Here is a 24,789-nt window from a genome sequence, read left to right as displayed (position 1 = left end):
CAGCTGTGTCAGATGGGGTTGTATGGATTGATTCTGAATGTGACTGCGAGAATGAAAAGTGAATTAAAAAAAAAAAAAAAAAAAAAGCTAACCTTTACCAGTATCATAAGTTACACCGCCTGTTACAGACTGAAATCAAATTTATATTGTTATTCTAAAATTGTAAGAATAAGAGCAGTTAATTTTTCGAAGTGGAGCCGTGCGGAATCGAACTCGCCACCCTCTGATTCCCAGTCAGGGGCTGATACCATTACGCCACCACGGCGGTTGTAGTAAGAAAGTCAATGTGGCATGCTAACGCGGCTTTTTTTTTTTTTTTTTTTTTTTTGCATGAAGGCGCACGTGTTCTTTTATTTGTACCTTTTGTGAAAGTGTTTCTTTGATATATGGACTTCAGGCTTCATACGTTATATAGTTTATGCCTACATTTTGTCATTTACTGTTAGAATATGAAAAACGTTTCTGTTTTAAAAATGTGTTTGCACAGCCAACTATAGAAATGGAACACACATGAAATGCGTGTATTCCAAATAACGCTAGAATTATTTCCACTGTAAAACTCCACTTCAATCCCAGGTAATCAAATCAAGGCAAGGCTTGAGCTAGGAGAGAAGTTCATTCTAAGTCGGTGGGGGGATGGAATAGCTGGCTGCTAGTAGCTTTATCAGCACATTTAGATGACAAAGGATTCTGGCGGAGAGGTGCAAACGGATTTAAGACGCGATTTAAGGTGGGACGGATTTACGAGTTTTTTCGTAGGCTCTGGTAATTCTAGTGTTAAAAGCATTAGTCCCAGGTGTTACTCAGGTAACTGCACAGACACGTCTCATGTTAAGTGTCAGACCCGAGGATTACTCGGCCTGTAAAAGTGCAAACAGCATCTGGCCCAAGCACTACACGGCCAGTGGTTTAGACGCATCTTGTCTTAGCCTCATGATGGCGTCTTGTAAAAAACATTTAGCAGCCCGGCTGTTGTATGCTGTTGACGGTGATAAGAGCAGTGATGTCAAGGAGCCTCTCATCTTCAGGCAGTGAAATTGAAATGGACCATGAAGCGGCGCTCACATTTGGGTTTCTGTTGACCCTGCTTCAAATAAACCAAACGCCACCTCATTTTGAGTTTGTGAGGCAGTCAGGAATAAAAGGAAATGTTGACAGCCAAGATCCACTTACTGACGTCAAGTTATTTCTTGATGATGATGTGATTGAAAGAACTGTTGTTGAGATGAACAGTGTCGGATAAAGGACTGCACATCTAAGCGGTTTTCCTATTCTCATATTTTGACAGCACATATCATTATTTTTATTTTATATTATTAATCATTATTATTACTTGTATCACTGTTTTACTTTTTAAACTTCTGACTTTGTACTTTTAAGTGCTTTGCAATTTTTTTTTTTACAGTAGAAAGGAGATTTAATAAAAATATTTTTTCAAGCCTAAAAAATGAAATGGTTTAAATTATGCTAAGGAGGTTAAAAGGTCTTCCCCCTCATGCAATGAGGTTTTTGTAGGACCCCCCCCCCCCACTTCACTAAATTATTTGATTTGTTTTCACCTTCTTTGTACAGATTACAATTTTCCAATAAAGGTGGAACAAGTTCTGATAGAATTGATCTTGGTTTAATTTTTTTACTACACAAAATCTGCGATATATGTATCTAGAAAAAGATGGGGAAGTCTGCAGAGTAAAAAAAGTAGCAAACAAGACTGTAAAATGAATTATGTAATGTTCACACACGTGTTCACATAAGCAGGCTTACCAGGAACACACTCCTAAAAAGGAGTAGGCACAGAGGTGAGCGAATAAAGTTGGATCACTTGCTACTCAAATAACAAGGTCTGAGAAATGCGGCCGAGATATGCGGAGGATAGACAGAGAATTCCTGGGAGGAGTGTAAACTGCCAATAGACTTCTCTCGATCAATAATATAATAATCGAAATATGAATACAAACAAGCTTGTCAAGCTTGCAGATGATCACAAAAGAGGTGGCAGGGCAGACAACGCAGATTCTGCCAGTTTGTGGCATTGGGACTTGGACAACAGACTGGCTTGGACACATCTGTGGCAGATGAAACTTAAAGTAAATGTAAAGTAAATTATTATTACATGTAAGAAGGAGAAATGTGAAGAAGTCAGCACACAATGGGGAGGGGGGGTCTGAAACTTGAAAGTAGCGTACATCTCATGAGAAGGACCTGGGAGTCGCAGTGGACTGGTCACTATCTACAGCCAGACAGTGGCCAGAAGCCATCAAGAAAGGGTTAGAAGGACCCCGATGTGTGCAGTACAAGTCAAAGGCAGTTATGCTTAAGCTTTTTCGAGCTCTGTGTACAGTTGTGATCTAAATATTACTAAAAATGACACAGCAGCACTAGAGGAAGTCTAGAGATGAGCAACTGGGCCGATTTTCAATTTCGGCAAACAGAGATTAAGTGACACGACTGAAGTGTTTCAAATAATGAAGGGAATTAATAAAGTGAATCCCTGCGCTTACTTCAACAAGAACTCTGGAACACCAATGGGGTCTCGTTAAGGCCAAATTATCAGTTCTTATTCACATAAAGAGCCACACACATGCAAAAAAGTGACGAAGAGAATCAAACATTAGGGAACTTCAGATCTTGACTTGATGTTATTTTGGGGGGATCAACTTAAATAGTATTGGTGAGCTTGTTTAACTAAATGGCCTGTTCTCACCACACCTGTTCTAATAAAGCCCACCAAGTAGTAAGTATGTGATCAGGGTTAGGTTTAGGGTTAGGGTTAAGGACACTTGGCTCTCTTTTTTGAGTCCAGCTACATCTTGGACATAAACCAAATGCTAGTTCCACCAGAGCTGTAATCAGGGTAAAGATCTAGAGATTCAAAGAAGGCAGCATTCTCTAATGTTAGATGGGGTGGGGGGGGGGGGGGGTTAGCCAAGACTGACGCACCAGGGAACAGGTGAAGGATAAGGGAAGTGAACAGAAGATGGGGCGGGACCACCAAAGGACGAAGCAGGACCACTAATATTAGCCAAGTCTCCAGGTATGCGCTTATGCTCCCCATTTCCTGCTAGCAGCTAAACAGACAGGAATTGCAAAAGATGTGAGGTTTGGTCCCAGCTTGAGAGCTGCAGAGATGTCAAGCAGTGTGGAGCAAAGGTTTACAAGGAATGCACACCTGTCCTTCAGAGACCACATAAGGGCAGTTCATGAAGATCAGAGCCACTCCACTCTCACCCACAAAGGCCCACGGCACCCCTTTTAGTTCCTAAAGCTGGGAAAGCTTATGTTTTCATTGGAGTGCAGCGACTAGCTGTGCGAGTCTGACAGCATAATATCAAACACTAAAACAAGCTTCAACTTTGATGAATTGGAGGCAGCAGAACACACAGGGAACTTTGACCTTTCCACCAAATAGCACTTCAGTTGTACAGGACTGACTTTTGGGTGTCTGTGGAATTTCTTTGGCAATCCACCTATTGCAGACATGACAGCTGAAAGGGGACTTTCTCCTGCAAACGCATTCAGCAGACATAAAAACATTCCATGGGTAAGGGGCAAGTCTTCTTTAAAAGGAAGTTCCCACAGGTCCTCGGGGGGCTTCATCTCTGAAATTCAACACACAGCAGGGTCTGTCAGCATACTCTAGTAGTGGTGGTCAAGCAGCTCCCTCAAATTTACAATCCCCTTCCTTCATCCGGTTCATATCAGGGAGCTAGTGGACCCGTTGACCGCCAGGCCAATCCAGTCACCCCTGCCACGGACTTTTGATTTGAGGCCTTTAGCTCTGCAGTTGCCTTAGCCAATACACTTGGCTTTCATCTTGTTTTGCTATGTGCTTTACATTTCTGCTTTAAACATATTCAATATAAATGGACAAAAAAAAAATAGCAGACAGCGCTGTAATATGAAAATAAATTAACTCTATAAACTAAAATTAGCACAATTAGCCAATGTTCTTTTTTATATAATCACACAGAATGAAGAGTCAGGAAAACAGAACTGAAGTGGAAAAGAATGCTTTTGCACAGCAGGCCACACCACTGGAGCACACTAGAAAATGATTGTGAAGCTACACCAGTGCAAGATGAAACAAGATGACAGAAGTCGCATGCCAACCTCTACCAGCAACATGCCAATAGGAGTTTTTAGACTCCAGTGTGGAGTTTGCAGGTTCTGTCTGTGACTGTGCAGGTCTTCTCCAGATACACCAGTAGTGTGTGTGTGTGTGTGTGAGATGAGCAGGCGCACTACTAAGGTCCAGCTCCAGTCTAATAGTGCAGGCTCAGCCGCTCAGGTACCACAGAAACCAAAGTCAGCAGTCACTCCTCTGCTCATTTCATGACATATAGACTTGCCACACAAAGCTACATCCCAACATAATGGAGAGTTTTTCCAGCTATTTAACTATTGGGTCAGGTATAAAATAGCAGGTGTGTCCGCATTGCAATGAAGAGAATAGTCAATCGCCAACGATATAAAGAGCTAACGGCTAAATGGAAAGAAGAGCTGGGATTGGTGGAAAGACTTGTCAGTCACAGCAAAGTCGATTGTTTTTTTGCAGGTTTCACAAACTGTAAGACCCAGTCTTACCTAACGGCGCACAGCAGCAGTGCCCAGTGTGTCAGCTGCCCTCTACATACTGCGTGTGCCGCTTTCATTTCCACAGTGCCAGGCCGATATATCTGAGTGAGGTTATCTGAGGAATTCCAGTTTCCTTTGGCCAAAGCGGACATGTGTAAAGTAGATTTCAGAATATAGTCAAATGGTTTACAATTTGAATTTTAGAACTTGGCCTGGAAGGTTCAAATGTCTACATTTAGCTTCCTGCAGCTCGGCTTGAGGAATGTAATCATGTGAGAAGAGTTCACAGGTGGTGTGCTGTCACATGAAGGCTGCTTCAGTCGTGCCAAAGCATCATATGGCAGCTGCTAATCATTTAAATATGGTGATTACGTGCAGTCAATGGTTTCATTTCTGAAACATACAAAGAGCAACCTACAAGAGGCATTAGCAGTGTTTTAGGCAAACGTTAACTGGAGGCTAAAAGACATTAACCAGAGACCGTGTGTGGCTAACTGCACACAAAGTCTTGTGAGGTCCACTCTCACATTCATTCTTTCACAAATCAGAAATGTCAGAAGACCCCTATTTTATATGCCATGTTTTTATTTTCAGTAGCGTACAACACTGAAGTATCACTAAGCTTTTGAAATACCTTTGTTAACATTTAGCCCACATGGGATCTCATTGCATTTATCACAGTCACGGGCCACCGTATGGCTCCGTTTGTCAGTCACAAAGTGTAAGCGAGGCTCTGTGGATCTGGTGTGGGTCTCCGGTACGCAGCAGCACAAACTGATCTTCACGTGTCCACGGCTGCACGCCTGATTCTTGTAAAGCACCGTGGAACGCCAAAGCAATCGGCAGTGCGGACTGACAGGCATCAGTTCAACAAGGGGGTGGTTTGAAATTACGTCAATAAAAGGAAGGACCATAAAGGCTGGGAAACACCAGTGTAAGGAAGGCAGTGTGGGCCGAATACACAACAACTAGCCAAGCGGAACAGCTCCAATCAAAACAAGCCATAAAAGTGCCCACCCAAGACCCTGTTAAATAATAATTGAAATGCATTACTGTGGCAGCTTTTGGCAATTTCTAGAACATTACCCCATTGTTTTCCTATGGCCCTCAGCCACATGTACGAATCGCCTCAACTCAGTGGGCCATAAATTGGTGCAGGACTCTACACCTAAAGGGGCTCAAATTTTGAGTGCGGAGCTTTTCAGTTCAAACTCCAGCATATTTTAACTTTGACTCTGAAATCACGGTTACTCTTCTAAGCCAAAATTGACATTTAAAGCGGCCATGTTTGCAAATGTTACAACTGGAGTTTTGTGCTTGCTTTGGGAATGCAGGACCAGCTGATCAGCTGATAAAACTTTTAGCTCCCGTCAGAAAACAGACTTCACTCCTCTGGATGGAACGAGTGCACATCTGAGACAAGTGAAAATTGAGACAACTTTCCAACCGAGTCATTGCTTAGGATGGTGACACAATGGACTGCTGCATATGCCTGTTCATTCTGTGTGTCAAATCTTTCACAAGTGACTCAACTCCTCAAGCACAAGGTGGACCAGCCTGACGACACTTCTTAACGCATACGTCCCAGCTACACTTGCAGCACTCTTGGCTTTCTGAAGGCTGCGCAGTGGGCACACATGTGATTAAAGAAGCGAATGCACATACAGCATACGTCTGAAAGTCCCGGGAAACTAAGTGGAAGAAGATACAGGAGTGATAAATCAATGCTGGTTAAACCAGTCCTATTCCAGGGCTGCCTTTGGATGCCAGCGACTGCCAACTTCTCATTTCCAAGGCGAGATGTGTTGAGAGCAAAACAAAGTCAGCGCATTAAAGAGCTGCTCTAAATGAAAGTATTCTGAATAACGCCGTTTACCACGTCATGCGACACTGACACCATGTTCAAATTGTAATTTTGATAAAACTGATCACGTATTATACTACTTTTCATTATATGAAGGATTATTAATGAATACAGTTAGTAGATGTGCAGAAGCGGAGATCAATTCAGAATTCGATGATGGAATCCCTCAATGAAGTTACATGCCCAGTCTACACATGTCAATCCAACCCATCATAACACTGCATGTTAAGTCGCTAAACTGTTCCCTACAACAATAATATTAGTTAACAAATGTGAACTCTTTGTTCTGAACTGAAAAGAAATTACAGTCTCCTTTTCTTGCTTCTGCTGCAGGAAATCTACCATCACTCTCTAATTTTAATAAAACTACTCACATTGGTGCCTGGTGCTGGCCTTACTCTTAAAGCATTAGTGTACCTGCATTAAAATGTGGGTCACAATTATACAAAATGTCTGTCCCACATATTTACACCTTACAGTTCTGTGGTGGTACAAATAAGATCTACTGACGCCAAGCTTCAGGGGCTCTAGCAGTTCCTATTACCGGGTCCCCAAGAGCTCAAACCTCATGCACGATTTCCATTGGAACAAAGTATTTTAATACGTAGCGTAGCTACCAAACCGCACTCACCTACAAAGCTCTGCTTTTTTGTTTCCCAGAGTGGAGCAGCCCGCACACCATTGGCCACCAAGGCAAAGAAAGCCTTCTTAACCTAATGGAAGCAAAGGAGATCAGTGAGAGAGCAGGTACTGAAGCCAGAGAGATAGACACGATGTGTGTGTGTGTCCCCAGCAGGAGGTGGCCCACAGAACACAGCCACACCAAGGACTTTGTGCAGTGCTTGTCTGCCATCAATACTTGAAGATGCGCTGGCCCCACAACACCAATGATCTGGCCTGCAAGCCTGTTGGCCTTCACAATATGCTCACTCCAGATAATTTCACAATTGTTTAAAAGGAACAAACATACATTTCTGGAAAAACTCAAGTTCCCTTTCACATCAATTTCTTTCTTTTTTGCATGGTGCTCTTCACAGAGTAAGAACTCCGAGCACTTCTGACCCCACTTCGCCAAACTCAAAAACCCAGCAAAGCACACCATGAGCAACCACAAACCAGCAATACTCACCTGAAGCGTAGTGTCAAAGACCACAAGCTTGGAGCTCGTAGGAACAATGTCATAACACTTGTGGGACTTCATGAAGCGCATATAAATGTCACTCTCCGATTCCTCGGCCACTGCATGAGAAGGAGAGAAAGGCAGCTCTTCAGAATTGGGGTTCCAGACAGACAGCTGTTCAAGCAAGGCTAACACTTCCCACTCCCTTTCTCCACCTCGGCCTCTGCTCCTCAAGATGTTGGCTCAATCAAACAGGACCACCATGTTTGCCATGCACTGGATCAAAGTCGAGACTTCAAGGGGCTCTCTCACTTTCCCCTAAATGGGTCTCAAATGTGCCAAGTCTGCTGGGGCCTCTGGGACATTTGAAGCCTTTTATGGTAAGGTCAATACTGGCAACTTGTTCAAGTGCCTTGAAGTGCAAACGGCTGTGAGCAGCTGCCCTCCCAACACTTCGACACGGGCACTCCTGCTCACCAGGGACACATCAGACATGCTGCCAGTCTTGTGCCAGATAGAAAGCATGCAGCTATCAGTGTTCAAAGAATGAAACTGACAACTTTCAGCCTGTCATCTGATGCCCACATGGACTTGCCAAGTAAGTTGTGACTAATAAAGAAGCACAGAAACAGAGGGACTCATACAAAACAGAAGGAAGCAAGAAAAACGCAGTGTCTAACGAGCACAAGGGGTGTGCTACACACAAAGGCAAGAATAAACGTGGCTCCAATCAGTAAGGCACCCACCCCATCATGGCACAGGCGAGGGGGCGCCCACACAGAAATCACTGCAGATGTTGCGGTCCTTTAAAGATCATAGCACTTGCTTACCTAGCAGCAGCCAAAAAGCATCCTACAGCTGTAAAGTGCTACCCACGCCATGCAAGTACTAGGACTGACATGGCCACCAGTTCAATCCTCTTGGCGGACTGCTCATATGAGGCCCACTTCACCTGCACTTGGCCATAGGGCTGCTCATCCAAGGCGACTTACAACATTTGAGATACAACTGGCTCCATCGCTTGTCATTTCCATGTCAAGCACAAGCATCTGAAGCGACTTGCTCAGGGTCACATTGCGTCAGCGTCGGGATTTGAACCCACAACCTGAAGTAAAGCCTCAACACCCTGTTTAGGTAACGTGGTATAGTGGTTAAGCAGGGACTGTGACTCCCTAATGAGAGATCAGTACAAGACCAACGGCTCAGTCCGCCCTCGTGACTCCCGGCATGGCCCACAGTGTCGCACTTCACTTTCTGCTGGCATTCATATGGCACAAACAGGAAGCACACCGAGTATGAAGAGGAAGACCCGTGTGCCACCTTGAATAAAACCTGTGCTAAAACCCAGAATAAGGACATCTTGTCAACGGGTAAGGAACAGGGTAGGCAGACAGTCTTCCACAGGACTACTAAATTTACATTAGGGATTTCGGATTGGACTCTCCAGAGAGTGTGGTGCACATATTGAAATCCCCACACGAGTGCCGCATGCCCTTGGCAATACTCTCTACAGAATGAGAAAACATGAACAAGGGCAGTGCTACGCGTTATGCCTCTTCTACAGTGCCAACTCAACTGTGGTCGTCAGGAATCAGAGACGTGACTCCTCTCCAAAGCCAACTCTGCAGGCCACACGAGGAGACACCTACAGGGAGGACTGCTGCTCATCCCGTCAGCCTGACAGACAAAATGAATGCTTAAAGGTGGGCTCTCTTTTATGGATACCTCTAACTAAGGCCAGATATTTCATTTCCCTTGATATTTACTCCATGCTGAGGGGGCAACTGGAACAGCAAACACAAGCTCGAATCCCCTATAAAGGGCAAAGGTGGTAGTGATGGTTCACCTATTTAAACGCACATCCAATGCTCCATTCTGAGCCCTCCAATAGCAAAGGCTTACCAGGCTCAGTAATGAGGCTGGGGTCCAATCACTAAGCCAGTAGGCTCTGGGGACCAGTGATGGCACAATCACAGCGTGACCTCCTTTATGAGTGGAGCCATGACAGTGTGCCATCTGTTGAACCCACTTTATTTGCACTGCTTCAGTAAGAGTGCTGAATAACTGGGAACAAGCAGAGGGGTCAGGTTAGGACAAGTCATGAGCAGAAACGGACAACGACAGTCAAGCAGCAGAAGCTGCTACAAAGGTGTGCCTAAACATCTCAGTAGGTCCGATGCCCTCAAATGTGCCACTAGTGAAGTAGATCTGCAGCCAGGCCATTGGCACTTCACATATCATCGGGCAAAACAGCAGCCCCGTATCCCCCCCCCCTCACAGCCAGTGCCTTTGTATGACTAATGGGAGTCGTGACTGTGAGGCCGCACAGCAAGAGCAGATGAGACAAAGCAGCAGCCCACAGGGAAAGGTGAAGACGTAAGAAAGATGCCAAAGAACAGCCTTTAACTTTACTCGCTTAACATTTAATGGCAGGAATCTTCAGGGCTGAAGTGGAGACATTTGCATTACTCATTTAAGGGCAAACTGCTGGTCGGCACCGGAGCAGGCTGGTAAGGAGAAGCCGAGTGAACAGCAGGAATGAGGCTGGAGCACAAAGAAAAACACACATTCAACTGCCATAATCTGCTTTTAAGGCAAAAACAAATTACACCCAACTGGTGCGCACATACAGAGAATGCCAGGTGGACTAGAAAGGATTTAGGAAGGGGAAGCAATCGAGATGGACACCGAAATACCAAAAGGTCAAGACGTTTCTGACCCCCAGATTCTCCTTAGTCTCTGCATATCGTGCTGTTACAACAGTGGCTGGACAGTCTAAGGGAAGCACAGGTAAGGAAATCACATAAAACTCACAGATCTGACAAGGAACCTACAACATCAGGCCTCAGTCCACCAACACCACGTACTGGACAAGCGTCTGGCTGCAGACCTCCAGTGGCAGATGTAGCTGCAGGACCCCTGGGACATCACTCAGGAGCGCCTGTGGCTGCAGGTGCCAAGTACCATGAAAACGTTTGCATGTCAGCATTTAAGTTTGATGATTTGCTTCATCACATCAGACACTGATCCATCTGCACAGCGGCTAGCTGTCACATGAGGAGAGTGACGTCACATTCCAACTTGAACACAGCGCCCCCTTGACTTTTTGCTGGTTCTGCAACTCAAGCACAGGTTGTGTTCATTTCTGAGGATGCGTCAAATTAACGCTGGGAACGTGTGGCAACCACGATGTCTGTGTGTACACATTGTGAGTGTGAAGTATAAAGTGGCCCTCAGGAACACATCAAAGACCAACAACAGTCTGGTTTATTAAAGAAGGACAACTCGCCCATCTATGAAGCCCGTCGTGAAGCCAAACAGCCCTAGTCGCTTTTTCCCCACTGTTATTGGCCATGGGATAATAACTCATTAAATAGCTAATGCAAACTACACTTGTGCTGTTCCCCATCGTGCAGCAGGACTAGAATCTCAGATCGCACTTCTTTCCTGCATCTCTTGCATGGGGCTGACAGTTATTCTCTTTGAAATTCAGTCTCCTACTGCATAAAACTTCCCAGGCTTGTATTATGTAGTGTGAACAACTCCCAAACCTTGATCTTAGTATTGCTCCATGTCACTGCCAATCAGGCATTCACCCCTGCCCATCTTCAGTGCAATCAATGGGCAGCTACAGTGTTGAAATATTTAGGTTATTTTGTATTTGCTTAGCAGATGCTTTTATCCAAAGTGACTCTCAAAGGATGTCAAGATAATCAAGCCACAGAAGTATAGGACTATTCTGAACAAGCGCAGGAGGACTGGTGACAAACACTGATCGCCACAAGTGAAGAGCTATAAAGATCGCAGAACACAAAATATGATCAAATACCAATATTACAATTTCTGTCAAACAACAGGGTTTTAATCGCTTGGTGGCTCTGTGGTTAAGGATCTGCCATGGTATATGGAGGGTTGTCGGTTCAAACCCCGTCACTGCCAGAAGGGATCCTACTCCACTGAGCCCTTAACCTGGAAATTGCTCCAGGGGTGCTGTACGGTGGCAGACTCTGTGCTCTGACCCCCAAAGGTCATGTGAAAAGACAAAAATTTCCCCACAGGGGATTAACAAAGAATATCAAAAACAAACACACACACACACCTTGAAGGAGGGAGTCCGAGGTCTGGATGGAAGTGGGCAGCTCAATCCACCAACTAGGAGCTCCACATGAGAAGTGTCTGGGCTGAGATCTGACACCACACAGCAATGGCATCACCAGATGTGAGTGGTTGAGAAGGAGCAGAGGATCCCACCAGTGTCTCCCAATGACTACTCTGTCGACTAGCACTAAGGGTTTGAACTTCAAGTGTGCTGCTACAGGGAGCCAATGCAGCGACCTCAAGAGGGAAGTGACATTCTTGGCGAGCTGAATACGACACGGGCTGCACCATTTTGTAACATCTGCAGTGGCTTGATGGCACATACAGGTCCTCCTGCTAGTAGTGAGTGGCAGTAATACAGACGTGGCAAGGCCAAAGCCTGGGCCAGAAGCTGCGACACATACTCAGTCAGATAAGGTCTGCTTTGCAGATAATTCCGTGAGACAACGCCTCAATTTAATATCTACATATACAGTAATCCGTTTGAAAGAATACATTATCTCAGTGAGACAAAGCCAGGGTCCTGCTGCTGGAGAGAGGTCTGCACTTATATCAAGCTGCCAAATTTAACAAAGTTTCAAATGGGAACACTGTGCGTCAAATGTATGATGTGTATTAACTCATGACAGTGTAATCGGACTATGAGGCGCTAGGTTTAACTTGAGAGCACTTCGAAATATTAGCTGGTTAAACACACATGCACTTTAAGTAGCTTTAAGGAGATTTCTTCTAGGATACAAAACAACAACAGTAGATTTTCTTTCACTATTGAAGTCGTACACTCATGGATTTATATTAGTCTTTACTAGCGAAATTAAGCTCGCTCTTTCTTTCTCTTTCTTTCCATCCATACCTACCCAGTTTAACCACTAAAGCACTGTTAAAGTCCAGCAGACTCCCTGAACATCACATTTTCAAGACAGATCTGTGTGCAAGCCGCCCTCCTCCTCCTCCTACACACCTACTGCCACAGGTCCCTGAATGACGTCACAGGGGTCTGCCACTGGAGGTCCACAGCTAAACTCTATTGACATGTGGATTCAGTAGTTCTCATTCAGTTTAACTGGTAGAAGAAGATGATGATGTGCCTGAACAGAGTATCTTGGGAAGGAGAAAGGACAACAAAATAGTTCTAGCAATTGACAATGTATGAACAATGCCAGAAACTGGAAGAATTAGGCCCATAAAAATGCCACGATAATCAGTTTTAAGACTAAAAAGCGGCACGTTAACTTCTACGACTTGAGGATTGTGCAGAGCTTCATTTCAGAACGTAAACCCTTTACTTTAGAATGTCCAGTTTGCTGGTGCTTTTTAAACCCTAATTCTCTCCCTGATTAGCACAACCAGTGAAGGAGGAGCAGCGTGGCAGAGTGTGAAATGAAGGAGCACGTGTGTCTATCCAAGAGTTTGCTATAGTCACTATAATGAATACATTTGTTCCCTTTTCTAGAAATACAGGCATGACGACATATCCAGGTTTCTGCTGCCATCTTCATTTCTGAAGCCACATTATTTCTGTAGTTCTAACATGGAAGATGACATTTAGCCGACTGGCCCAGCTGCATTCACGTTGATAAACCCGTTTTGTTAAAGCCTTATGGGGTGTTAGCAATTGTTATTAATTATGGCAAGCGGTACAATGATGAACGCTTTCTGAAATACATTTTTTAAATCACAAATGTTCAAGGTAAACATGAAATCAGTCATCACTTGCATACTAATATTTTTAGAATTCCTGCCGACTACATCCTAGTGGTGTTCAGCCCAGATTGGCAGCAAAAAGGACACAAACATCCAGGCTGTCATCTGTGAGCCCCTTTATTTATCCTGCCCCTTAAGAAACTTTCCCAATTAAAGAAGCAACAGGTTTTGAAAAACCAGCTCACCTGGTTTTGTACCGGAAGGAGCTCAGATGAGGCGAGTTCAAGCGGTTCACTGCGTGCCATCCTGTCCACCCTCCTCATTTACTCAGTGAACAGGCGAGTTGTTCCAGTAACCCTCCAGGCGTTCTGTGAAAGCTTCAGTATCAGGGCCTCTGGTTCAACTACACATCCCCCCAGTTTACTCTAGGTCACCCACAATCCTTTGTGGCAAAAAGTGCTCAACAAGACGTCCTGAGGTGCAGGGTTCACCACTCCTTACCTGAAGGAATACTAGCAGATCAACTGAGATGTTGAACTAATTACTTCCAAAAAACCCCAAATTAGCAAATACAGCGAGAAGAAGAGAACTCAATGATACATCAAGAGAGACGCAGCCACGTATGTCCAAAAAACAGAGACAGACCACTTACGACCCCTAAAAACCAACAGACGTTTACAAGACCACTCAAGACGGCAAACACAAATCCCAATTAATCATTAAGCACTAAACCAATGGGAGGCAGGCCTCGTGTTTGTGTGCCTCACGGTACGGTACAATTTATTTTGATATCACCCAAAATCACACAGGAAGTGCTGCAATGGGCTTTAACAGGCCCTGCCTCTTGACAGCCCCCCAGCCTTGACTCTCTAAGAAGACAAGAAAAAACTCCCAAAAATTAAAACCTTGTAGGGAAAAATGGAAGAAACCTCAGGAAAGGAAATTCAAAGAGAGACCCCTTTCCAGGTAGGTTGGACGTGCAGTGGGTGTCAAAAGAAGGGGGTCAATACAATACACAGAAGAAATCCTCAATACAGTATAAAATAAAAAAAAATTTTTAGAAGTAAAAAAAAAAATAAAAATTTCAGAAGTACGGAGCAGAATTTAACAGTAGATGAGATCACATAATAAGATTTGGATATGTTTAGAGTCCTGGAGACCTCATCCATCAAGCTGCCTCCCCCATTTGGCCATTCCACAGCTGAAACAGTGCTGGGCCAGCCAATCCAATGAGGACGCCAAATTAAGAACCCAGAGTAAGTGGCTCTGTGCTAAATGGCGATGGATTCGGAGGGATCTTCAGAGCAGAAGACGGAAAAAGGTGGACAAGAAAAGGTAGATATTGGCCAGGTTTGATATTTATTATTACTGGAGAGACGACAGAAAGGAGAAAAGCCTTAGCTGAGATCAGCAACACCCAACAGATCAGGAGGATCAAGACAACGGGACAGAAACAAAGCAGATGTAACAAGGTCCTTTGTGGGGTTGGGGGACACTAGGAACAGTAAGTGCCAGGGCAAGCCCAATGCCAAACAGCCTTCAGGAGGTTTGGGAAATTGAACCTTTCAGCATTATCACTGGGCAAACGCATTATAGTCATGAATCGCACTTTTATTGGTGGCCACAGTGCTGTGCAGACAGAAATTACAACCCAAGATCTCACTGCCAGGCTCGCTTTCACATAAGTTTGGGCGATGAACGGCTTTACACGGAGAAATGTACTAAAATGTCATATTGTAATTCACCATTTTATTTTAGTCACTCTGGATAAAGAGAAAAGGCCATTTATCCATCCATGCACTTTAGCACTGCAGTATGTGAAGCCCAATGTGGCAATGAGGCAGGAACAGTTGATGGGATACCAGTCCGTCACGTGGCACATTACTGGAACCCTTATATAACAAGGAGTAAATAAAAGTAAATAACAGCTAATAAAAGACCAAAAACAAGCTTAGGACCCCAGGTAAGGCCTAAAGAAGTCCAACAAACTGTCTACCAGTTGATAGGGTCCATGCGGCACAGTAGTCACAAGAGGGGCGCAAGTTTATTAAGCACTTTACCTTCTAGGGTTGTTGTGTCAGTAAGGCCCCAAACACCCCCCCATACCTCCCCTGCCAAAAAAAGGTTGTATAGGAGTGGACACCCCCCCGTGGCTAAGTAGCATTGCACTTATGGGTATCAAATCCAAAACGTGAAAATATTTCTGTCATTTGAAACTTTGTTCATGCAAGTGCAGTGTAGTGAAGAAAGTGAACAGATATGAACATTTAATAAGTTATTGTAAAAACTGCACCGATATGAACACGTGCTCCCCATACAAGCACACGTACCACCGAGTCTCAATCATCTCTCATCTGACAGAGCAGCTGCTCAACAAATTTCTTACCATAATGTTTTGACAAAGTTATAATTTAAAAATTATATAAGAATACAAAACTAAAGACACATACTGGTGCAAATTATGAAAATAAAAATCAACACTACTGCTGCCAATGTGAACGTCTACACAGGAGCTACCCACGTAGGGCATCAACTATACTGCCAGATACTGGGCACCGCACCTGCATGAAATATTATATGGGCACCTTGATGGATTACTTTTATATAAACATCCCACAAAGGGTCTGCCATATATAACTTGTGTATGTATTCAACAGATCTACAGTATTGGAGAATGGCAGGCCAACTCTCCCTTCTACTTCCACAAAGATGCTGAGGCTTCTAGCAGGCACAGCACAGAAAGAAGGCTGAAGAGCAGAGGGCACCTTACCACACGGCCCAGGCTATGCCACCTTTTAGGTGGAGCTGAAGAAAACCCCGTGCTCTATTATAGAGAGATATAGAAGTTTACAGAAGCACAAATGATTACACATTATAAATAAACAATCATTTTCTTCACATTACCATGAACTCTGCCACACTACTAATTATTCAGGTTCTCTTAAGCAGCTTGTCTTTATTTAAACTGGCATTTGCAAATCAAAGCTTTTTAAATCTTTTAACGTCCTGATGTTGCACATGAATTACTCATAGCAGTCATCTGAGTCACAGTAACAGACAAACACAATCTGCCTAAACTATTGACACCGTTGGACTTCTTCTGTAAAATACTAAATAGGCTTAGGTGTTAAAAAGCAGGTGAACTTCTAGGCCAGGGGTTCCCAAGTTCAGCCCCAGAGGACCCCACTATGGCTGCCCCTTTCTGTTCCAGTGCAATTTGTCAATTAGAAGCTAATTACTGGTGCTGAAGCAGTTAGGGCTCAAGTGACGCTTTGTACTTTATTTCCGCTCACTCACTTGTTAATTACCTCTTTTACTCTTAAACTGCTGTATTCTCAATTTTTAACTGCTTCTTCGTTTATTATGATCTGTCTGCCAGTTGACAACAAAAGGCAAATGACAAAAGAACTACAAGTTCAGCATCTAACCTGCTCACAAGTGTGTGTGCTCACCAGTAGGCACCTGTTATAGTTAAGAAAATATCTGAAGAAAAAGAAGAGTGAAAGACAGAATTCCTGACCGACTCTGGGCAGCGCATCATTTAAATGATATCCACACAAAGGAATAAGAATGACCGGAAACGCAAGGATGAAAACACCGACCAGAATAAGATTAGATGGCATTTTTGGCAATCACTGCCGCCTTCTAATTAAGCAGTGGACCTGAAATCAAAACTTGCTGCCACTGTGGCCCTCCAGAACACAAGCCTGGGCTACACACCAAAAGGCTAACTAGACTCGGGCATTCAAATCAATGAGACGAGGTCTCCTGCCCTTTGAAAATGACACACAACGTCTGATTCCAGTTAAGGTGAACGATGCCCTGATCAAAAGAAAGAAGAACAATTACAGAGATGCAGAAAGTGGGTACAAAATCATTCCTGCAAAGCCTTGGTGTACATCAATCCACAGGACGACCAAATGCAGTATTGGCACTGCTGTTCATCATATTGGACTCTTGCAACACCACAACAAGAGTGCATGGCTAACAGCAAAGAACCTGCAGAAAGCTCAGATGTGCCAAAGTCTTTTAACGTGTTGACTAAACAGGAACGGGATTTGTGCGAGATGTGAAAGACGAAACCACCGCTCTCCCAAGCAAACACTACTACAAGTCTCAGGATTGTGAAAGACCACCTGGATGTTGAACACTTTAACAAAAACACACAACACTAAGCAAAAAGAAAAAAAAAAAGACACTGCAACCTAAGGCAGAGTGGATAGAGCACCACAGGGCCTGGACACACTTTACTGTCATAGGTGGAATGAAGGAACCGGACAGAAGAATCTCAGGATGGTAGTCAGACATCTAACAGAAAGACCTGAAACACAGGTGAACACCAACCAGTGAAACTGTGTTCTGGATTGAATAAATCGGAGTCTGGACTTCCTGAGCCCAACCGAGATGCTGTGGCCAGGTCAGAAGATAGGCGATCACATGAGAAATTCCAGAATTATACTTCAGAATTTCTCCTACCTGTTGTGCAAGTCTCACATGCAGTTTTGGGAAACACTGCATGGAAGTGGTTTCCACTAGAGGTTGTGCCAGTTACTAAATGCCCTTACTTCCCTGCCTGGATTGTGAATGTGCAGACGACGTGTTTGGTACGGACAAGAAGCAGTCCAGCAACCTCTTTTCCGGTCAGTGACACCTGGAGGAAGACTGGACCACAATGTTAGGAGTAATTCAGGAATCTTAAAAGGTTCACATGCTTTCCTGCAACTGTACAGTCTGGGAAAAACATTTCTTCATGAAGTAAACAATCAAAAGTTATGTGCTGGACAAAAAAGGCCATGCGATTAGCAGTCGAAACATTCAACCAGAAAGTAAACTCAGCTGGGCAAAAATGTCAAAACATCACAAACTCGTAGGAACCTGCCGGATTCACCTCAAACCTGAGGCTTGACACAACTTCACTGCCATTATGCTTTTATTAGATGTTATAAACAGCACCTTCTGCTATTAACAGCACAAGGGCAAGTTGAGCTATAAATCTGAACAGTTTCAGTTTGCTTCACAATCGACATCAGATGCACTCTCAATGACAATGAGATTACGAAAAGCATGAGGTGCAGGCCTCCTCCTCACATCATCAGGTTTAAACTGCCCAGAATGCACTGGTGATCATTCCAATGGAGGGATGCAGATCAGAGTCCCCGCTCACAACATGACAGGTCTGCTACACATCTCTTCCCAAGACCCTGCGATGATACCACCAGACAGGAGAGGTGTGTGACAGTCAAAGGGGCCTCTCTAGCTTACTAAGCAAAGGGAGCCATTAAAACTATGTGGAGCTGTGCTTTGAGGGTCACAGTTGGGCTGAAATGGAAGTAACAGAAAATTAAAATGGGGGATACAAGCCAATCAGAGCACACAGGAAAGGATGGTACAAATGCAAAAATGGAACGAGACAGCCACTCCCAGTTGTACATGTGCAAATGTAGCAGAGACATGCAGACAAGACATTTTGGATACACACCTGACACTTGTTGCAACTTACTAGATTCTCAAATGTCTAACAAACACAATGTGTTCAGATTCTCATTATGGGACATTTCCTGCCAATACACACGAAGAGACTCTAAAGCAAGCAGTCAACACAGACAAGAGTTTTCTACGGATTTGCTTTCTGCCTCAATGCTGCAGTTTCAAACTGAATTTAATGAAAAGGATTCCCTGCCCAGGATCCCACACACACACACACACACACCAAAGAACAGGCAAGGCTGGGTTGGGTTTTACTGGCAGATGAATGCCCCACAAACCACAACATTGGTGGTCTACTAGTAGAACACAAACAGCACTGGCAGGGAGAAGGTCCTCAGCTTCAGGTCAAATCTCAGAGGAATGTCAACATCAACATCTCATCGGCCAAGGGGGGCAATATAACAAAAAAATAAATAACATGCAGAAAAATCCATGAGAACAAATTTGATAAACACGCTTTTCTCACAAAAGTGGTGTGTGTGTTCATGGAGGACATTCAGCACAAATGTGCTTTATCAAGTGTCCTCCAAACGGATGGCCATTATGAAGAAAGCTACTGGGCCGCCTTCATACCTCTGCTTTTATAGCACACCACTGGGACTGCTCTCTTTGTAACAGACAGGTGATCAGAAGTTGGGTTTTCTTTTTGGTGATTCTTGTGTATATTCTAGGGGGGTTATTATTGTTCTTGATCATCCTTCATGAGCTTCTATAAAAGCTAAAATGTCCCCTTGCGATGTCCAGTTGCTCAAAGCAAACAAGCCACATCAAGAACGGAGCTCCCAAGCACTCGTTCTGAGGTACAGACATGCCAGCCGCCTGGCAGATGAATCACTGGATTATACTGTATGGATGAACAGAGCTCAAATGCTACTTGAGGTTTTCTCATCTCCATGGTTGCTAGTGATACCACCCAAAGGTGCAATTCTGGTCAACCTGTGAGCCTTCAAAAAAATGCATGGGTTAAGTCAGATCCCAAATGAAAAGGCAATTGCGAGCTGCTGCCTTGGAGAAGCCTTACAACCGTCATGAGCATATGCTTGGGAGACAGCTAAAGGGCTTTGGTGGTGGTAATTACCCACTGAACCAGGTCTTGGCGCCATGTTCTCATGCCTTCTCTCTTCCTCACTCTGAAGAATGGAAGACTGATGTCGCCCTCCTGGAATCCATATAACTGGAGGTTCAGCCATCTTCAGCGAGTTGTTTGTTGGACTTGGATCTGAACAGATGGTCTTTTTTTTTTTTTTTTTTGGGCAAAGACAAAAAAAAAAAAACAAGACCAACTTATTTCAATTTGCTTTACATTATTTGGGGTCAGAGATGTGCCCCAAACCTTTTTACGTGATGGCTTCTCTTTTACAAAACCATTATGTGCACACTTTGATTCTCAAGGTGTGCCAAGGAGAACATCCTTTGGGCAAGACCTTTGTCAGAAGCACAAGCTCAGTCGCTCACAACCACAGGGGGACTGATCACATATTTACGACGCCGAAGCCACAGTCACCGCAACAAAATACTCATGGAAGTACTCATCCAAATGGATTAGTTTACCAGGGCTCACTGAACGTATCCGTGATCAGGCAGGTGTCAGGCCGAGTAAAACACAACATGCCATTGCTCAGTATGCTTTGCCGCCCTCAATGCCATCTCCCTTTTATTGCGGACCCTCCATTCCACACAAGCAGGGCTGTGTAGCGGTCTTCACTCAATCCACATTCCCGTCCCCTAACCATAAAACATGCTTATGGGAAGGTGATTATTATGGAATAGTGAGGGCAGGGCTGAGTGCATGGGGGCATTAGCTTCAGTACCAGAAACTTGGACAGTGAGAGCATTCGGAGTTTGGTATCTTGAAGACAATGGCTGCATGATTCATTGTACATTCTGTGTGCCTCTCTTTGTTGGTATTCAACTACTGTCACTGGGGTACTCACTGTACTACATATGCCTAATAAACTGGAACTCAGAAGCCAGACATGGAGAAGTGCTCAGTACCCAGGGGGCATGTGACCCAGCAGAATTACAAGATGGAGAGAAACAGGAGTTCAGTCAAGCCTACTGGAAAGCTGAATCACACGAAATGTAACAAGTTCTAATCCACTTTAATAAAAGGATAAGTGTCTGTGTGTCCCTGTTATTCCAACACATGGGACATCAGACATTTTTAGTAATGAAACTCATTGCATTTGTCGCCCTAACACAAGGCACATCACAAACATTAAGTCTGCTTTTCCGAATCACATGCTAAATGGCACATACAGCGACACACATGGTGCACTGCACTTAATAGACAAAAGGAAAGCAAAAGTCAATCCGAGGAAATTTACTGAAACTCCATTCAGTCCAGTTTTGGCATTATTAGGGGTGTGGGGGTGGACCTTTCTTTCCAAACATTCCCCCCCAAAAAAAACAAAATATAAAGAAAATGGAATGATTAAAACAATTTCAGACCAACTTCTTCATGAGGCAACACTAGAACCACCACCATCACCACCACCAAACCCTTCAATTCCATACCTGCATCACGGGCACTCAACTTGCATGGGTGGCACAGTCACCTGTGTGTGGTTACCATCTGGGCTAAACTGTCCAAAAACTGCAAGTTTAAGGAAATGAAAGCTTTCTCCACCAACAACAAAAGCAGCACTCCACTTCAGCTCAGTGACATGGCTGTGAACACTGTTAATCAAACTCAGTGAGAAAAAGAAATGGCATTTTCATTTTTCAAGACAAATACCTCCCAAAAAAAGGGAGCGCAGCACAATTAAAAGTAAAATGTGTGCTTAAGACATTGAAATGTGGACCGAGTTAGGCCAATTTGGAGCCTAGGAAGATAAAAGTCACATCATTCTGGCTGACTCAGCAACAAATGATTCACTGTGTACCAGTACCTTAATGATGAATCACTCTGAATATTGGCGACTTCACAAAGGAAACAAGTGCACATTAGACAAGTTCTTTTCCTGTCGTGGACACTACAAGCCAGACCTGTTCTATCTAAATATGAACTACTTTAAATTTAAACTGGTGGTACAATCTGAGCAGGTCCGACCGCCTCTTACTGCCACCTACATGCCGGTTATTGACGGCAGCAGTTTGTGTTTTCTTGGGGGGGGGGGGGGGAGATATCCACCCCAAAAACTTGGCCGACTAAGAATGCGACAAGTCCTACTCAGTGAACACTTCAGTAAATTGCCCCAAAGAATTCAGTAAAAGATTAATATAGCCTCTGAGTCGAGTCCTTTGCCATTAGCACTGGACACCCCGCTGGACAGAGTAAACACCTAAATGTAAGGTACAGTGGGGGTTTCCTGGTAGTCCATTCCCAGCTTCACATTTCTCTGGGTCTTAACAGTCCCACCCCATCATCTATCACCTCTCACATGCCCTGGTTCTGTCCTCCCTATACATTTGACTTGCTCTTTCTTCTTACAGTCGATACGTTGTGTTTATAACCTTCATTCCTTTTCAGCGTGGACATCATCTTTAAACTCGTTTTTCCCCGCATGCGGATACAGCCCCTACATTAGATCTCAATAATAATTAAGATGCCATCCAGCTTTATGTAGGGCTTTGCCTCAGTCCACAATGCTTTGCTGTCACACTTGAACGATATGGTGAATTAAGTGGAGCAGTCACAAGAATGGAATTTAGTCCACACAGTGTCAAGTGCCAACCACTAGTTACCGTGGGACAGACTATTAATGTGGCGTTTTGCTTGAAGGCGCTCCTTTTCTTAATAAGTAATCAGTTGCGCTATGCTTGTTAAACACAAAGCCTTGAACACACTGCCTAAAAATGAAAAAATGACCCCCTAACAAGATGCACGCGGCTGTAACGTGAAGACATCTACAAAAAAAGGGGAACCCTGCGAGTCCAGCAGAGCCACCCACACTTGTACAAGTCAGCTGTGGTACAAATGTCAAACGAGCCACTCGGAGTTGCCAATCAAACCCAAAGCGTCGGAGATCTCCACCTTCTGCTTTAAGGTCCTACGCCACCGCTATGGCACCACACTGCGCCCCCCCCCCCAAAGAGCGATGGCCAATCCTGGTCGTTTCCCAGACTCAAAATGTGGACGGGTCAACACGTCGGAGTAAACAGGGCGCGCGTCCTCGCGATTACAAACAATATCGACGAAATTTCAAAGGCGACCGACCCTCCAGAAAGGGCACGCGCCTCCTGCTGGTTTGTCTCCCTTCCTATAAAACGCGCTGTGCTTCGCCGCAGCCTCCGAAGAAGAGACTAAAATTCGTGATTTACTGCGAAGTGACACACAAGAGGAACTGGAGTCGGGGGCAAGAAGAAGAGACGGGGTGCAGGACCGACAGACCGTCAGCTAGGTGGGCTCAAAAGGACGGAAGAATGCCAACCCCCCCCCCCCATCCCCCTGCAAACGTTGACAACTGATACTCGGTGCGCCCCTTGTCCACTACGTCGACTTCCCTGGCCAAGACTGCACCGTTACCGTTAACCGCTGATCACTGCAGCACAAGGTTGTCCCAAAACGGGTCGTGAAGAAACGTCGTCGGCTCTTGGCAAAGCGCACACCCAACAGCCCAGCTCTCACTCACCTTCATCCTCCAGCTCCAGTTTCTCCAGCATGCCTTCCGCGAAGCCGAGTACCTGTGAACGAGAGGCGGGACAGGCAGTCAGCGGAGCGCTTCGGTCTCAAGGGCGCCCTGTGCGCGTCACTACCCCGACCCGCAGGCCCTTCCCGCGCTCAGCTGGCAAGCGGCGAGCCCGTGGCAGCAGCGGTGCAAACCGAGTAAGTGACAGTCCGCATAGCCCGGCAGCCGGAGCGAACGACGTAAGGGGGGCGTGGCGGCGTCGTGCCGAGCGCGCGGCCTTTTATCCGTCTCCAAGGCTCTTTGGTATTTTCCAGAGGGGCATTCCTCAGCTGCTTCCGCGGCCCTCCACTTCGGAACCCCGCCTCTCCGTGGCAGCGCAAAGGTACCAAACGTCGGTGCTCGCAACCCACCCCGCCAGAATGGCACATTCCACTTCATGCTGCCCTGCCAGTTAAGGCGCAGAACGGCGGAGTGTGGCCGTCTCCCCACCCCCGAGGGAGGCACGACACTGTACGGCGCTCAACGCCCAAGCGCGCCTGCCTCCCCCGCCCGTAAACAAAGCTGTGGTACAGGCCACCGCGGCGCGTAGCCGAAGAAGCCGGCAGACGCGGGCACAGTGAGAGAGCGCAGGTGGCGGGGACCCCTGGGGCTGTCGGCGGACGAAGACGTGACAGAACCTCCCTGAAGAGCGAAACAAATGCCGCTGTAATAAACACAGACCGAGCCTCGGAGTCCCTCAGCAGCACGATGCACCGATTCCTGTCTACCAGCCTTCTAAACAGTGCGAAGGAATGGGGCGTCTCGGCTCCGCATTTGTTAACGCGACTTTGAATCCAATCGGACAGTCCGCGCCGCTCTGGGCTCGTGAGGTTTGTACAAAGGTATGTCTGGAGCGGGTCCGGTAGGGAGCAGCTTAAGATACGCGACATCGTTCGGGGCGGCCGCAGGTGTAGCGAACATTCGCACAATCGGAATGTGGCACCTGGCAGGTGCTGTCCGAACACCCCCACACTTCTAGATTGAACTTTAAAGACAATAAAAATGACCTTTAAATCTCGTATTCGTTTTCATAAATGTTTCTGCGTGCCGCATATGCTGCAACCCCTCAAGCTCTCACTTATTATGAATTGACCTAAAAAAACCAAAAAGCCGCCCATGGATTTGACTCTTGAACAGACCACGACTGGATCTCCAGAACTCGGCTGAAAAGCGACGAATTAGCGCAGAACAGGAACGCAGCCGCACTTTCCTCCCAGGTGCTTCCCCTACTAATCACTTAAAAGAAATCTGGATAATCAATAATAAACTTTTGATGCTCGTGAAACATCAGAGGATAGCCGTTTAACTCCAGCCAATCTGCTTTAAACTGCAGCATCATAAAATCCCTAATAGCACATTATTTCACTTGTTATAATGGATGAAACGATGGC

The 24,789-nt window shown here is 45.2% G+C and overlaps 1 protein-coding gene across 5 annotated transcripts in view; it reads right to left on the bottom strand.

The window, feature by feature from the left end:
• Positions 1–24,789, bottom strand: part of prkag2a (protein kinase, AMP-activated, gamma 2 non-catalytic subunit a) — a 98,092-nt gene that overhangs the window by 21,711 nt on the left and 51,592 nt on the right. For 4 of the 5 annotated variants that reach the window (XM_028790830.2, XM_028790829.2, XM_028790828.2 and 1 more), the window contains 3 exons: positions 23,363–23,414; positions 7,569–7,678; positions 7,071–7,152 (listed from right to left, as the gene is read on the bottom strand). In XM_028790830.2, coding sequence (XP_028646663.2) covers positions 7,071–7,152; positions 7,569–7,678; positions 23,363–23,414 — 244 coding nt within the window. The remainder of the gene's footprint in view (positions 1–7,070; positions 7,153–7,568; positions 7,679–23,362; positions 23,415–24,789) is intronic. The other variant, XM_028790833.2, reaches the window with a different exon arrangement.

This window comes from Erpetoichthys calabaricus, chromosome 6 (genome assembly GCF_900747795.2).
Source record: "Erpetoichthys calabaricus chromosome 6, fErpCal1.3, whole genome shotgun sequence".
Lineage (NCBI taxonomy): Eukaryota > Metazoa > Chordata > Cladistia > Polypteriformes > Polypteridae > Erpetoichthys > Erpetoichthys calabaricus.
This window is presented reverse-complemented; position numbering and strand designations above follow the sequence as displayed.